General features: G+C 40.4%; 1 protein-coding gene across 8 annotated transcripts in view; it reads right to left on the reverse strand.

The window, feature by feature from the left end:
• The window catches only part of F13A1 (coagulation factor XIII A chain), a 121,397-nt gene that overhangs the window by 2,379 nt on the left and 102,577 nt on the right, over positions 1 to 16,441 (reverse strand). For all 8 annotated transcript variants that reach the window (XM_061995429.1, XM_061995427.1, XM_061995428.1 and 5 more), the window contains 6 exons: positions 13,415 to 13,518; positions 12,961 to 13,049; positions 11,837 to 11,990; positions 10,978 to 11,265; positions 6,743 to 6,903; positions 3,530 to 3,666 (listed from right to left, as the gene is read on the reverse strand). In XM_061995429.1, coding sequence (XP_061851413.1) covers positions 3,530 to 3,666; positions 6,743 to 6,903; positions 10,978 to 11,265; positions 11,837 to 11,990; positions 12,961 to 13,049; positions 13,415 to 13,518 — 933 coding nt within the window. The remainder of the gene's footprint in view (positions 1 to 3,529; positions 3,667 to 6,742; positions 6,904 to 10,977; positions 11,266 to 11,836; positions 11,991 to 12,960; positions 13,050 to 13,414; positions 13,519 to 16,441) is intronic.

Consider the following 16,441-nt stretch of genomic DNA (forward strand, 5'->3'; position numbering starts at 1 on the left):
CTACAGCCAATGGCCTGTTGGTGATTCCTTGGTAATTCCTTAAATGTTTTAAATAAGTCTTTGCTATGAAGTGTCCGGGGCATTCCCATGCAAACCCAACAGAGAGCTGATGAGACACTGAGCCACTTTGCCAGCTCCTACTCTGTACCACCTTGTCAAAGCCGTAACAACAGCAGATCCCCTCACTGGCCACTTCAGGTGACTTCTTCACGACCATACAAATAAGTCAAAGTGTTCTTGGGAGTTCTGCTGTTGGCACTTGCTCTCTCACGTTATGTACGACTCTTGGTAACTCATACTGTAATGTAACTGTATTCTGTGCTGCTCTTGATTTTCAGTTTTTGCTACAATTAAGATGCATGGAGAGCCTCGAGTATTGGGTTTCTGTGTTTTCTCAATGCTTTCACTATGTTCCGTGTGGAGATTTTGAAGGCTGATATTGATTGATGGATTATGTTTGGGGCATGTCAGGATACAGCTGCTCCAAAGGAACCAATGGAGAAGGTAGTGTAGTGAGGAGCTATTTATAAAAACAAACGTTCTTTTCCTCAGCATTAAGTAAGAGGATTATGAATTTAATCAGTGTTCTCATCTCACATGGTTAGGATGTTCTGCTGAATATATCAAATAAAGTGAGAGTAAAGTAAGCCTAAACTTTAGTCACTTTTCCAGTTCTCATCTGGTAGGATTTGGTTCTCAGATGCCATGTCCTATGCCAGTGTCAGGACAGAAATGACTACCCAGGCTTAACACAAGTTGTCACAAGACATGAAACCTTAATTAGCTCTAAATGAGATAGCCTGGGATCCTTCCCCCTTAATATTTTTTTCAGTGCAACTCTGCCTCTCCTAAGATGAGAAGAATTCCAGCTTCTTAGAGGTTAGCTTAGGTATCTCCATGTGGCACTGCATTATAATTTGCATGTACAGTTATAGGTACCCTGAGGCTTGTGCCCAGTTTTAGAAAAGAAAAAGCAGAGGAAGATTGTATTTTTGGTGTGAGGATGTGCAGGCTACTTCCAGCAAGTGTCTTCCCTCTTTTTATCTTTGTTCTTAATGAGAGATATTCTGTTCCCCTTAGCTGTCCTGCCTGCTCCACCAAATGCCTTCTAAAAATGGTAATATGGTAAAGCAATGACTTCAGTTGCTGCACAAGGTTAAGTACCTTTTTAAATTTCAAGTTTATGAGAATGATCTGCAAGAGATTATCTGTACAGAAATTGAAGAAGATATTACACAAGTCTGCTGTGCAGCAAGGTTTGGTCTACTTTCTTACTTAGGGGCTAGATTCTCTAAGGATGAGGGGCTCCAGACCATACCTCCACAGTGCCCCAGTGAGAGAGTGTAATTTCTGTATATTTATATACCTGCAGGAAGATATATACCTGATAGGAAACCAAACCCACCTTTTCTTGTTTCTCTACTGTCCTACTTCTAAAACAACTTGCTTCTCTCTACAAATGTTAATACTAGCTGAGCTTTGACATATTGAAACATGTGGAGTGACTTACCTGCCAGTGTGAATGCATGTTTGGCTAAAATCCTTTTAATACTGCCTGGTTAATTTTAATTTGTCATGCAAAGACTATGCCCCAAGTAGGAACGGCTGTTGCCAAAGCCTTTTGCATAAGTCATGTTCCTCATCTGTCTGAGGCTAGTAGCTAAATATCTATCTATAACTATATATATATAAATATTACAATGTAAATAGTTTCATGAATGGCTAGGGCTGAAGCCTCCAAGCCACTCCACTCCCAGAATAATGTTATGTCATCTGTACAACACATATCTGTTTCGTGGAGTCACTCAAGTGCTACAAAAAAACCTACCTTAAAAATACAGAGAGATCAAAAGTCTCATCCCCATGAAGAACTGCAGAAGCCACATCCCTTGTATGTCAGTCCCTGATAGACAGGGAAGCAATGTAAGGGTGGGGAAAGACTAGAATAGATTTAATTCTCTGCAAATGGAGTAAAGCCACCCTAATCTGATTTTCCTGGGAGAGAATTCAGTGATGAATGGTTCTGCGTAATATGCTGAGCCATCACCACACTGGAGCCATTTATCACTTTGAATGCATGGAGGCAAATGTGATTATTATTTAAATAAACTACAACTGCGCCCTGCTCTGTCCTCTGTGTGTAACCTGCAGCCTTCATACGTCCCAGAGAAGTTAAATCTTAAAATGACTAAGCTGATCCATTTCCGTTTTAAACTATGCCAAGGACGCTACTGAAAAGAGGAAAACATGGTGACTTGAAGGAAAATGACGTCTGTTTCATGAGTCATTTTTCTCTCTAACTCTGGTGCCTTTGATGCAACTAACAATTCTGCACCCTTGAAGGTGAGAGCAGCCCACGTCAGCTTTTGGATTGAGAAAGATATAGAACAACAGAGGAGGCTGGCACGACTGGGTAGTGATGAGGGTTATTGCTGCAACTTGTGTCACCCCTGTAGACTGTGCCAAGTCATGTTCAGCAGTGCCTGTGACATACTACATGCACAAAGCAAGCATAATATGATGCCCTTTCACAGTCATTTTTCTATCAAGCTCCACTCTGGAGACTGGTTTTGATCTTTTTATCCCTGGCCCAGGTGCAGTTAGGCTCAGACCTCCCCCACTGACTGCAGGTAACACTGACAATATATGCAGCTGGTGAAGCAAAGGCAATTTTTCATACTCTTTGTGCACACACCTGGGGACCATCAGCTCAGGTAATGATAGATAACATTGCTTTGGCTGTCCAGGACTCAGCAATGTCTGCAAAATTTTCCAAGGATCTCAGTTATATTTTCTGAAACTGGCTAATGCTGAACTTATAGCACTGAACTCAAATAGAAAGAGTGGTTGGTGTCTGGGTGCCCCTGTGTCAGTATGGAGTGCAACTGAGTACAATGAAGGTGGCTTTCCTTTTCCTCAGGCTTGGGAGCACCCTGTGTCAGGTGCAGTGGTGCAATCAGCAGGGAACTGTGTGTTTGCACACAGGCTGCAGCTGTCCCAGCGGGCTCTGCTGCATCCAGCACACGTTCTGTGTCTTGACATAAGCTTGCAAAGATCATCTGAGGTACCTGAATGTCTTGTATAATCATGATTAACACGGGTGGAGAAAAGCCCTTTTTGAAAAACAGTGCAGGACTTGATTTGCACATACTGAGCCAGTGACAGTAAACATTTCATGTGTAGGATAAATCTGTCTCTCTGTGATAGAGGCTTGCAGGTGCTATTGTCAAATGCTAAAAATAATGTAATACAGTGAAAAAGTAAACTCAGCTTGCATTAGCAACTACCTACAACCACTACCTTTTCCTGCAATGCTGATACTGAACAGATGAAATGCTCTCACAGTCTCTCTAGACAGCCTGACTTTTGACTATTGAGACCTATAGCTCCTCTGTGCATTGAATTTTAAAGTAAGGAGAGAGTCTCTGAATTGAATTAGTCAGTGCATTATTAGTTAAGTATCTCTGTGAGCTTCCTCCTGTGAACAAAGAGGGGAAAAACTCCCAACTATCTGTGCTTTCTTCCCTACCTGAACATCTTTTTCACTGTTCTCAGCACGCCAGGTCCCTCGAGGCGAACCGTGACATTCTCCAGGGTTTGTTTCAGAGGATTGGTGAATTCCACAGTCACAGACATTTCTTTACCAGCTACCATCTCACCTTGGGTCTGCAAGACATTAGGAAAGGACAATCCTTCACAAGCTGATTATAATAAAATGCCCCATGGTAAAATTTGTAGAGTTAGATACACAGTACTTCCAAGGAAAGAGATGGGTTGGAGACTTTTAGATGAGACATTAGGAAGAACTTTTTCACCAAGATGATTATTAAACATTGGAACAGGCTGCGCAGGGAAGACGTGGAGTCACCATCCCTGGAGATATTCAAAAGATGCATAGATGAGCTGCTGAGAGATGTGGTTTAGTGATGGGCCTGGCAGTGTGAGGTTAGTGGTTGGACTTGATGATCTTATAGGCCCTTTCCAACTGTAATAAGTCTGTGATTCTGTGAAATGGAACGCACAACAAAACAACATGAGGCAGAGAAGGCCTAGTCAGAAAAAAATTGTTGGATGGGCCTATAGACATCAACTGCAGATTTTTCTGCCCATTGCAATTTTCCCTCACTCCCTATGGTAGGTCAAGATGTAGGCCTTCATTTCCCAAAAAAAACCCAGAACTCTGCATGCAGAGTACTGGAGCTGAGTGTCCAACTGAATGCATGGCCTACTCAGAAGGGAAGCACAGGCCTGATTACTCTAAATTAGAAACACCCGGCCACATTGCTTGCACCCACTGGAACCATTGTGCCTGTCTTGCCTCTGCCTCACAACTGCCTCTTGTGCTCTGAACATACACTCTATGTAGGCCCGAGAGATAGTTGTAGGACCACCTATGCCTTCAGATCCATGCTGGTTGTACAGCTTCCTGGAAAACACACGCAAAAGAACATGTTTCTAAACAAAAACTACATGCATGGAGATTTGGGGATTTTTTTCCCCCTAGAAAAACAACTTTTCTCACAGAGTATAAAAGGCTCAGGCAAGGGTTTTCAGTTTATGGCTGGCAGATCCCAGCTGATCCATTAAGTATTTTAAAGCACCTTGAGAAAAGCAACTAAGAAAAACAAGTGTCTTGTCAATAAATATAAAATGCTCTGCTGAGGTCTGCAGCCCTACTGCAAATATGTAAGGGGTATCTGCAAAAAGCTGGAAAGACTCTGATCTAAGGGATCGCTCTGTATCAAATACCAATATACTAACTGGAGTAAAGGATGAGATACAGCTAAGCTCTCAATGGTATTTCACCACTGGAATATTCAAAAATACATCAGTGGCATTTTCACAACTCCTAGCCCAATTAGAAGCCTCACATCCTCCTTACTTCAATTGCCTGTTTAAGATCATTGTTACATGGAAAGATTAAAAAATCATCCTGAACTATCACAAATGCAATTGATGCCATGATATGTAGTGCTGAGCTTATTTTTGGAACGTAGTCTCAAGCTAAATAAGAATATGGGGTAATTTGCTGAACTGTTAACTCTGACAAGCTCCTTAGACCAACAGAGAAAGATCAAAGATGTACCTAGAGACAGGAGAGGAACTACATTTTGTTCATTCCTCTGTCTTACTCTCACATAAAGAACTTCAACATACTATTCAGTTAATAAGTCTGACAAGAAAACTTGGGAGATCTGATTTCTTGAAAAGCAATAAAGTGACATTTCCTCTATAAATGCATAGGTACACACACAGGCACATACATACTTTAAAAATTCCAGCTATTAAAATTTCAGTGTATTTTTACACATCACAAAGAAATAGAGAGGAGATAAACTCAGATTTACTAGAAAACACAATTATTGGACAACTTCTGCTATATACTAAACATATTTTCTTCCTAACGGCAGGGAGGATAAACTATTTTGGAGCTGAAATTTGGGATGCTGTATGAGATGTTCTGTTGAAGTATTAAATTGAAAGAATGCTCTACTTTTAAAATTTAGTTATTGAAGACAAGTATTTGAAGTAGAGTTTATCTGTCTTCTTAACTCCTCTTTAGAATGTTCAGTGTACTAAAGAACTTTTGTTTGAAAATACCCATAATCTGTTTGAAAAGGCCAATAATCTGATCAGATCTGATTCTGCAGACCATGAAATTGAGTGAATTGCAAACTTACCTTTAGTTTTGATACACTTTTTTTAAAAAAAATAGGGTTTTTTTCTGTAGAAGGCTGCAGTTACTACATAAATAATTACATGGAAACATGAACATGAGTTCAAATAAACATACAGGTGCAAAAAGGTTTATATACTTGTGTTTCTTTCAGAGTCTTGAATCTTAGGGAGCTGCATTCACGTGTACATAAATCTTCCTGAACAGATGTTCCGATTACTTTTTTTAGTATTATGAAAAAAGTAGGTCCAAATGACATAATTCAAAGCAGATGAAGCCTCAGTGCTTTTGAAAACAAGGCTATTCATTTGTATGCTGTTATGAACCAAGAACTCTACATCTCAGCCTTGCCTTTGTCATACAGCATAGAGTCATCATCCTGTCATGAACATCACACTTCTACATTTTTGTAGGTACCATACCACCACTGCAGAAAAGCTTGAACTTCCAGGGAACTCCACTAGCAGGGCATTCACAGAATGGCAGAAAAGCATTGAAAATCTGAAAGCATTGTCCCAGATCGATGCTGCTTCTCTGAGTTTGGACAAACTTTCCACAACACCTGCAGGAGCTTTGCAAGCATATTCACCTCAACAGCAGTGTCCTCACCTAGAGGCCTCTGTGCTTTGCTGCTTTGAATATAATAGACTTCTGAAGTAGTTAAAGACTTCAGTGACTTGAGTGAGTAATCTCTCTTACCCTTTGAATTTCTACAGCTTTTTCAGATCTTTTCCCTCCCTTCCTCCACTGAAACCACTTCAGCTCTGTACTACCAGTGGTGCTCTCAAACTCAGACTTCAGTGTAGGGATACTCAGTACAATACATAATAAATCTATGCACCCTGCTACACTAAAGCCAGCTACTGCTTTATAAGGTCCATGTCAGACTGCAAGTCCAATGCACGTGCACACGCACACACACGTGAGCGCGTACATACACATACACATATTTGTCTCCTCATTCATCCCAGAAGTTGAGGTGACAGCCTTGTGGAGAACAGCCTTGTGGATAACAGCCCACTTGCAGTATGGTGGTCACTCGCCTCCACCCCAGCCTTCAGCTACCTTGATCCTCAGGGTGGGAATTTCCAGGACTGTTGCCTTCTGCATGGCCAGAATCTTCCCAGTTTCATCAATCCGTGCCGTCACAAAGAAATGAAAGGAGGCTTGGTCCAGCAGGTCACTCAGGTACTCGCTCGATTTGATCACAACATCAAAAGTGCTGACTGAGGGGAGAAACAGGAAAGAAAAAAGGCATCTGAAGTAATCTAATGGATAATTTCTTCTTCCAGCATGGTCAGTGTCTGTTACACAATTGCCTTTCAAAAAGGTGGCCCATCACCAAAGAATGACTTTGACATTTTTTCCCAACTGGCTTCATTTCCTTACCTCACCATTACCCCTCTTATCTTGCCCTCTTTACATTTAGGCTGTAAGCTCCCTGGGGAAAGGTCTGGGTTTGTGCATAGCTTCTTCCCAGTACCTGTCAGCACAGGCCAAGTCACTATTGAGAAAGTTACTAGGCAGTATCACAAAATAAGCAGGAAGTAAGAGCGGTAATGAATAGCTACTGGGCATAAAGGTCCAAACCAGCTTTTGAGGGTCATCCCTGTTTTTTCTTTCACTTTAGCCCCGTGCTTTCTCTGCCTCTCTTCCTGGAAGAGAGATACCACTAGGGATGTTACCAGAAGAGTAATTGTGAGGTGTAAGCCTATGCAGGCTACCTGGGAGACCACCTACTCTCCAGGACATGTCTAGATACCTGATTGTGTCCTACATTGGACTTGCGTGCAAAATTTAGCAAGAAGGTCTCTCTCTTGCCAGCATGCCCTCCAGAAAGCTTTCACCTGCTCCTTGACAATAATTATTGGAAGGAACAAGTCTTCCTAGGTGTGATGGCTGAGATGTGGGTAATCATTAATTTTAACTATATTGAACTGCAATTCCCAGGCCAACAATGGTGTGAGAATATAACGCAGAAAAGACCTACTAAGTGACTAGACAGAATATACAGACCTGAAACTCTTGCCTCTATAAACATTAATTATAACCCTGGTAAATGTATCAAGATCGCCCATTGGTTTACTATGATTATTACTGATATGTATTGTTTGTACTGCATTTGTGACATACACTGTACACACTGAGAGTACTGAACCAAATTGGCTAAATGACATTCATTCCTTTTCACTCTTTTGATCCACTCACATCAAAATCAGTTCCTTGATTTGATTTCAAAGCTATTCCCTTGCTGCCCACCTGACCTGGATTTACCAGGCCAGCTTTAAATTTACTTGATGTGTTCCCTCTCTCTCTCTCTTCCTCTCTCTCACTGTATACCTCTTGTAAAAGGATTTCACATAATGCCCCAAACTGTAGATTATAAATCAGGCAAGGTATTTGTCATCTGCATAAAGTAAGTAAGCAAATTAATTAACTAGTTATAATAGGAGAGAAATTGATGGTGGAAGGAAAGACTGATTTTTCTGCTTAAATTTAATCACCAAAGGGAAAAAAAACCCCAAAAACCCTAGATTTCCATTTCTCATTACTGGTTGTGCTGGTAATTTGCCAGTACCCCTTACTGCACCTGGGAAAGCCAAGGGAGACACACTGAGTTGCCTTACAGTCTTTCAGAAAAATAGAGAAATCTAAATATAACTGAATAGATGCAAGAGCACCTTTGAAGGCATTGGAGGGCTTAAGCTATTTGAATCCTCAAAGATGTTTTCAACCCACACAATTCCTTTAATCATTATTCTGAAAATCCTACATTCTCTTCTTGTTTGAAAACCTAGTTTGCTTTATTCTTTCAGCAGCACGGACTGGAAGAATACCTTTGACACATCTTTATTGTATTGTAATTTTGTATTACTTCTAGATACATATATATATATATATATACATATATACATATATATATATATATATATACACACACAGACACTTCTTGCCGTGAATGAAGCCTACAAATGCTGCTTGAGTACCTCAGAAGGTATCCTCCCATCACACCCCTGACAGAGTATTCTCATGCAGTGGAAATGATCCCACTGTCTCCCTTCACACTGCCTGTCTGCTCAGACACGGATCCTGATTGCATGCAGTCTCCTTTCCAAGGCAAAGGTGAAAGAATTCATGCTCAAGTTTTATGTACCACCTTCAGAGAGGGTGTAACTTATGAGGGCCTTTTGTCCTTTTGTGGGACAAAGTGCTCGACAAGATGGTGACTGGTAGCTCAGACATAAGCTAATTTCCACATTGAAAGGCTGTAGTACCTTGAAACACGTCTCCTTGGTCAGAAGCAGTGATGGGGACGTACATGGGGACATACGCAAAAAAACCTCCTATGTTCTGCTCTCTCAGGTGCCTCTTTCTAGTCTATGTTCACTCCCCATCAGTTAATGCAGAGTCCTAGCATAGTTTGAAGAAGCTTTTTACAAACCATTTATTTAATGTAGAAAAAAATGAATTATGAGGCTCAGTGATGCTTAAACACCTATTCATTTAATTTCTTGCACAAAGGAGCTAGATGAGCCTTAAAGCACTGCAGAAGCTGTGTTTTTGGTAATAATAATACCTTACACAGACCTTTAAAACAAGAGCAAATGGAAGTCCTGGAACCAAACACAAACTGCAGCCAGAAAGCGTGATATGTATTTGCACATCTCCTCCAAGACGAATGCATTTTCCCCCATCAAAGAAGTGGGAACAGAATTTAGACCAAACAGGTAATTTTATTTTTTGTTACTGTACTTAGCTAAGTGCCTGAAAGTTTTGCAGTATTTCAGATCAAATATGTATTAACTGATGCACCATAAACTCCCACACTGTGTTTTGACAGGCTATCTCCAGACCTCCCCCCAAATTAATCGGGGAGTTAGAAAGATCCAAGAAGCAGCTGTCAGGGCTTTGTTAGAGACTGGAGGTAGAATTTTTACTAACCTTCACCTGTGGATCCCTATGAATGGACACCTACATTATGGACATCAATAATCTCAAAATAAAAACGTGCAGTTTTAGATGATGCTCAAACTGAGGAAGAAAGCATAGAAACTGTGGTTTCATGGAGGTTTCTCACAGAGACAAAAGCTGCCTTCTTTGAGGAGAGATGGCTCACTGTATCTCTTCAGCTGGGATAAGATTAGACAAGCCAGCTGAGAAAGCTCAGAGGTCAGCCAGGGTTGCTTTTGATCCAGCACCAGTTCCAGATCAGGAGGCTCATCCTTTGGCCTTTCAAAGTCCCACTGCTCCCACTGTGCTCAGCAGAGACTGCTTTTGCCCAGTAGCAGCATCAAGAAGAGAAAATCATTGCTCCTGATTTTCTCAGTGGGGAACTCAAGTGGAGGATTCTCTGACTTGGCCTCCATGCGAGCACGTTCTCATCACTTGTGCTGAGATAGAGGCACTGACCCAAGAGCACAGGCCTGTCAGTAGAATAAGTGATTGGCAGTCACTTGTTGCTGGAGAAGCCAGCAGGTCCTCAACACTTGTCTCATGTTTTCTGAATGGAGCTGCCATGGCTGACAGGAAATACAATGTTTAGGTCCAAAATAAAAAAGGACAACATCCCACTTTCCTGATTTGAGGAGTGCAAAATTCTGCCCTCATCTGCATGAGCTAGGCTGCTAGGAATTGCTTTTCTCATAAAAGAGAGGTAGGATCTCTCCACCTCAGTCCAAAGGGCATCAGGAAAAGCAAATGCATCTATACAGAAAACTCAACTTTGAGGTGCTTGCCCAGATGATAAATGCCCGTGCTCTACAGTGACACATTCTAATTACACATAAACTTTTTAGATCACTACAAACACAAAATTCTTAACCATACAGATCTCAAATGATAGATGTGTACTTGAACCTACTCAGAGCTTGTCAGCTTCTACTAGGTAAGACAAGATAGTCACTTTTTTCTCCCTGCAAATGACATCCTGGAGAACCAGAACCTTTCCTTCACTTGCCAACATACTGCTAAGAGACTAAAAGTGTGAAACAATACCTTGTACCTTAGTATGTGCTCTCCTTTGCTTTCTTTGATACTAAGTAGGAAAAATTAACAGCTCCCAGATATGCAGCTAGGTTTAAGAGAGTGTCATGCAGTGAGCAATAGCCTGAAAACAGCCTCAGCTCTAAACAATACTAGTAGCAGGGACAGAGTTGTGAGTAGAGCCTCCTGATATCCAGTAGAATATCCTACCCCTTGCTACTAGAATTGCCTATACACATGGGTAGAGACATTGGTGATAGTTAATGACATAGAGAAAAAAAAGCTAACAGATTTGAAAACAACAATGTAGATCTTACATGAAGAGGGTTTCAGCTTTGCCTCGAAGGTATGTTTCTTGAATTCATTTTTTGTGACTCCTGTATAAAATACTATGTTGCCTGAAAGGTAGGTTTTAGCAGTATAATAGTTGTGACTTTTGTTCCTGAAAGTTATAGAGACTTTAAAGTCACTGCCAAGGACTGCCTTTTGCACTTGGAAGTCCATATCAACATCTGTTTGTGGCTGATACATGGTATCTTGGGGAGTTTGCTTTTTAACGCCATACATCACAGCAGTCTCAAGAGCCAGTCTCTCTTCCTCTGAGCCTAAAAATGAATGAAAATCAAATTTAGAAAATAAACAAGGGTACTGCATTAGCCCACTCACTGGGTGCATCTTCCATAATTTATCATCGCTGAAATGAATGAACAAGCACAGTGAACCTTCCTGGGGTTAAGTTACTATTAGGAGAACTTCACAGCTTCCAAGAGAGCTGGTGTGAGAGATTTTAGTCATATTATATAAATTAATGTAGCTTAATTTATATTAATGGAGCTACACTTATTTTAGTCTGTGCAAACATTTGGCCTGTGTAAGAAATGTCTAAACACCTGTATAAAAAGCCTTGAATTCTTTTCAGTGCTTTGAGTTACTCCAGGACTATCCTCTATTTTCTCTACTGCTTACTCAGTACAAAGAATTTCTGAGTAACAAAGTTTATGTTCTCATGAAGACATCTGCACTGCTGCTGGGATCGAGTTACAAATAAAAGGTTCCAGAGCACGCCTTGGTAGCTTTTCATGAAGCTTCCTCAGTGACAGCGGCTTGTAAATCCACCATCCAAGATCTGGATGAGGTAAATCTACATTGGTACAGTCCCAACCCATTTCAGGTTACCTTCATGGAACTTGTAGTCCTCAGTGATCTCCATCATTCCATCACCTCCAACTTCCTTGGTCACAATCAACTGCCCAATGTGGCTTGTGTCAATTTTTTCTATTGTTTGGATTCCATTTTTCTTCCTCCTTAAGTAAACAATATCACTATTCACCTATAAAATTAAATGAAAAAGGATTGAGATACATGGAGAGGAAGGGAAGCCAGCCTGTCTTCCCTCAAAACAATGACACATTGACTTGAAGTCCCACTAATTACTTGCATTGAAGTTCCATCTTTGAAATTAGTCATATGCTACAATAATGACCAGATGCATTTTTACCATTCACAGCTCCAGAATGACAGATGGTGGAAACCTGAGCAGGCTAGAGAGATACTGTTCAGACTTGAAGAGCACAATTACACATTACTTCTACCAAAAAGCTTCAAACTGTAGAGAGGTGAATGCTTCATAGATAAACTATCTTTATTCTCTTCTGTCCTAAGCTATATACAATTCAATTAGAGAAAGACTTTCTCCACAGCTGCTGCAATTCTAGGCACACCAGCTCTGCTGTTGAGAGAGGTTAAAACTCCAGACCAGGACCTTCTGCTGCTCATGGAGATATTTCTCTCTCAGATCTGCCAGTTAAACTCCCCATTTGAGCTCTCCTTGACCCACTGCAGCCAAAAGGAACATGGTGAGCAAAGATTTCTTTAAAATCACTGCATTCATTTTGACTGAAATAAGCAAGGGAGCCTTAACATAAGCAGCTTTGCTGGCAAGCCTGAGGAGGAGGTAACAGCTAACAAGGGATGAAGGTGAGCAGCTAGAGCTAGTGACTCATTTGCTGGCATAGCTGGAATCTGGGAAGAATAAATGACCACAGGCTGAAATCTCATCAGAGCCAGAGTAGCTTTTTCTGCTTATTACATTGGTGAGCGGAGATTAATCTCTGTCATTCATTAGAGACATATCACACCTGCTGGTCTACATGTCAAAGTACAGTTATGAGATTTTTCTTTGACATGGAATATATGTGAAGTAACTTCTCAATCCATAAATTTCAGTGGAGACCTATCTTCTGTCTCACCTATGGTCTGACTGGTATCACTCAATGCACTAAAAATTTCTAGGTATGTACCTCAGCATAGACAAAAGGAGCATCAAATTGGAAGCAAACGTGACCATGTTTAATGGCTTGAACTGAGGCTGGGCCACATCTGTACATACCTATGGGGAGAAGAGAGAAAAGGTAAGAGATTAAATTACTTTAAAAATATGCTAAATGTTGTATATTCTCAAAGAAAAGGAATTATTTAGGCTTGATGAACTCTTACTAGTTTCTAGGAACTCCTGACCAAGAAGCGATAAGATTAATTCTGTTAATAACCCTCAAAACAACAGACTCAAGTCTGAAACAACCTAATGGTTTGGTACCTTCATGGCACGGTAAAGTTCACTCTAAGTCTCAAGTGCTTGAAACGCAGTTGCAGCTGGTTTTGGTTAAAGCAGAAAATTTGGGAAGGGCATAGTTATTCTGCAGACTGAGAAAGATATGTTTGCAAATTTGCTAAGGACATCTTTTAAGATATTACCATCACTGGTTTCTTGGGGTGTCCCGTCAACAACCTGCCACCCTCCAAAGCCAACAGGAAGATCAGGTCTGGTCATCCAAGCTTCATTCCAGCAATGATAGTTCCTTAGATAAGAGATAAGGCCCAAATATTAATTTCTGGGAAAGAAACATATAGACCCAAACAAACCTGTGTATTTAAGTTGTGTCATTGCTTCAGTAACATTTGCCAATCTAAGTGTGAAAAAGTTTTCACTTTTTAGAGAATAGATTTTTAGGACTAAAAGTTTGGAGTCTGTTAAAATCTGAAGGCAACAATCCTGCATTGTAGTTTCTCGACCACAAGCTGAAGAAGCTTTTTGATTCTTCTAATGTGTTCTGAATACAAATGTCTCATAAAACTTCCATTCTTGGAGATTGCTTGGGTATATGAAGAGCTACACAAGCTACAATCCCTTTCCAGCTAGATACCTGCACTTTGGTCTACCTGCTAAAGAAAGATTTGAATCTTCTACAAGCCATTGAAGCACAGTCTGCTTTAAGACTATGAAGACTGAAGCTTTAGCATTTCTTCTGAGGAGATTTCAGGATCAAATGCATAACATACAGTAGAAATATGCTTAACTGGTTTCTGTGTTATTTGACAAACAAGACCCTGTATAGGCTTTATAGGATCATTCTCACTGTGGATTCCTTATAAGGTCTTCCCAGTGTGTCGTGCCACTGAGAGAGGTCAGATCTCCTAGAACATAACAGTTTTCTGTAAAACCCACTGGCAACTATTGTGGGCCAAATCTTGCCTTTAGGGCCTAAGACAATGTGCTGAAAGGTGATTTCTGAGAGTGGCTTATCTAGGGCTCACAGCTGAAATGCTCTCACTTGGCTGGATGTTCAGCAAACGAAAAAAAACACTACAGCATCAACAGTCTGCCCAGAAAGTTTTAAAGATGAGCAGAAAAGACAGTTCTTGTAACGTCCTGCAATGTTACTCATGCTCAAGGGAGAGCACAAGTAAGACAATCGAGGAGGGTCTTTGCAGTAAAACCGACAAAACGTTTGAATTTCATTACTCTAAAAAATAAAAGAAGGAAGGAGTAGAGAAAGGGGAGCTTTCGATTGCAAATTGTAGCTACCTTACATGCAATGTTACTAGCAACCAAAATGGGGATTGTTAAACTCTGACCATTTCACTAATGATAGGTGAAAAACAGCCAAGGAGCAGAATCAGAAGGATCTGAAGCTTGTCTAACAAGACATTTCAAAGTGGAAATGAAAGCTTGTATCAGGGTAAAACTTGTCAGTTAAGAGAGTTAATGAAGCAGTACTACAGAAAAAGGAATTATTCAAGAAAAATGACGCACACTCAGAATTTTTGATGCTGTTGAGAGTAGTCAATGCTGAATCATGCTTTCAGAGCTTTGCTGAGGGCTACCAGAGAATGGGGACGCACTTTGTGGTAGGTGGGTTTTTGAAAACTGTTATGCCAGCACGTGAGAGAGACAGTCCCTACCCTGAAGCCATAACTAGTTCACTTTGACTCAAACTCCAATGTATCATTGGCTTTGTGTTCTGAGAAAGAAAAACCTGAAGAGTGGGCAGGAGAGAAGGATGATAAAACCAAGAGGGGGGATCACAAAAATGGCAGCTCTGTTTCAATTTTGTACTTAGGTAATGCAGGGGTTTTTTTCTGTATTTTTTTTCCTATACTCATGCTAAGGTACAGAACGTTTCTTACTGGTTCCTATTAGTATAGTGTTGAGCTTATCAGGACAGCAATTTTGTTAGGTCTGCTGCCATGAAAATAGCAAATATTCTTAAGCATGTAGAATGTGAATGGACAGGAAGTCATTGCTTGTAAAGCACATGAGCACTGAAGAAAAGAGGATGAGGGAAATATTTGCCTCTCTGAAATGTGGCAGAAATGTCTCTCTGGTAGAAGCGAGCACAGCTGAGGAGCTGGGTCCACAGCCATAATTTGTTAAACTGATCCTGTAGTTCTTGCATTCTACAGCAAGCCTGAGAAATTAAAGAAAACAAGAATTGCTACACAGATCAACACAGATCAATGTAGTGACCATTAAATATTTACAGAGATAATTATGAATAGACTAAACAAAGTGATGGGGAAATTAATAAAAGATGATCAGGTGGGTTTTATGCCTGGAAGACAATTTAAATAGGGTACTTCGTACTGCTTATGAGACAGGCACACGCTGGAAACAGCTGCTGTCCTTTCATTAGCTAATAAGCTCAGGCATTGGAGTTAAAAGAGACACCGACACCATTATTGTGAAATTAGAGAAAAGTGAGCTGGAAGTGACTGAGAGAGCAGAGGTCTTGGAAGGGCTTTCTCCACAGGCTTGGACATGGATGAATCTCCATGGGGCTGGGTGACTTCAAGCAAGTTTCTACTGAGGTGATGATGTCGGTCTGCTTGGACCTCCACAGAAGTCAGTTTTGATTCCCATCCAAGAAAAATATTCTCTAAGTGTCTTTATATCATCATTAAGAAAGACAAGGAGAACAAAATAGGAGAAAGAGGCAGTACTGATGGGCACAAATCCGGCCAGCTTTACAAAAATAACTTTTTGCAAAGTCTGTGTAATTTTGTATATGTGTTTTGTTGTTGTTGTTTCCCATCCTGAGGGAGAAGATGATCTTTAATAAAAATAAATAAATGTCAGATAACATTCAGAGGGAGCCTCACACTCAGAAATTGATTGGTCTAAAAAACCTGGCTCCAAGTATCCTTGAATTCTGAGACTATTTAAAACCTGAAGACAGATAAGATCCAGCCATGTAAGGCAATAGAAATGATATATTAATAAAGAAAAAGAGCTTTGCTTCCAGTTTTCAGGAGATTATAAATAAAAGTGAGAAATACATTTAAAAAAAATCATTATAAATACTTTGAGCTTGTCCTCTTGGAAAAAAAAAAAAAACCACCAGAAAAGAAAGAAAAGAAACATTAAAAATAAAATCAAGGTTAAGACACAAGACATTTAAAGTCAGCAAGTGGGCTACCATGGAGTGTTACAGAGTAATGAAG

This window comes from Colius striatus, chromosome 4 (assembly GCF_028858725.1).
Source record: "Colius striatus isolate bColStr4 chromosome 4, bColStr4.1.hap1, whole genome shotgun sequence".
NCBI lineage: Eukaryota > Metazoa > Chordata > Aves > Coliiformes > Coliidae > Colius > Colius striatus.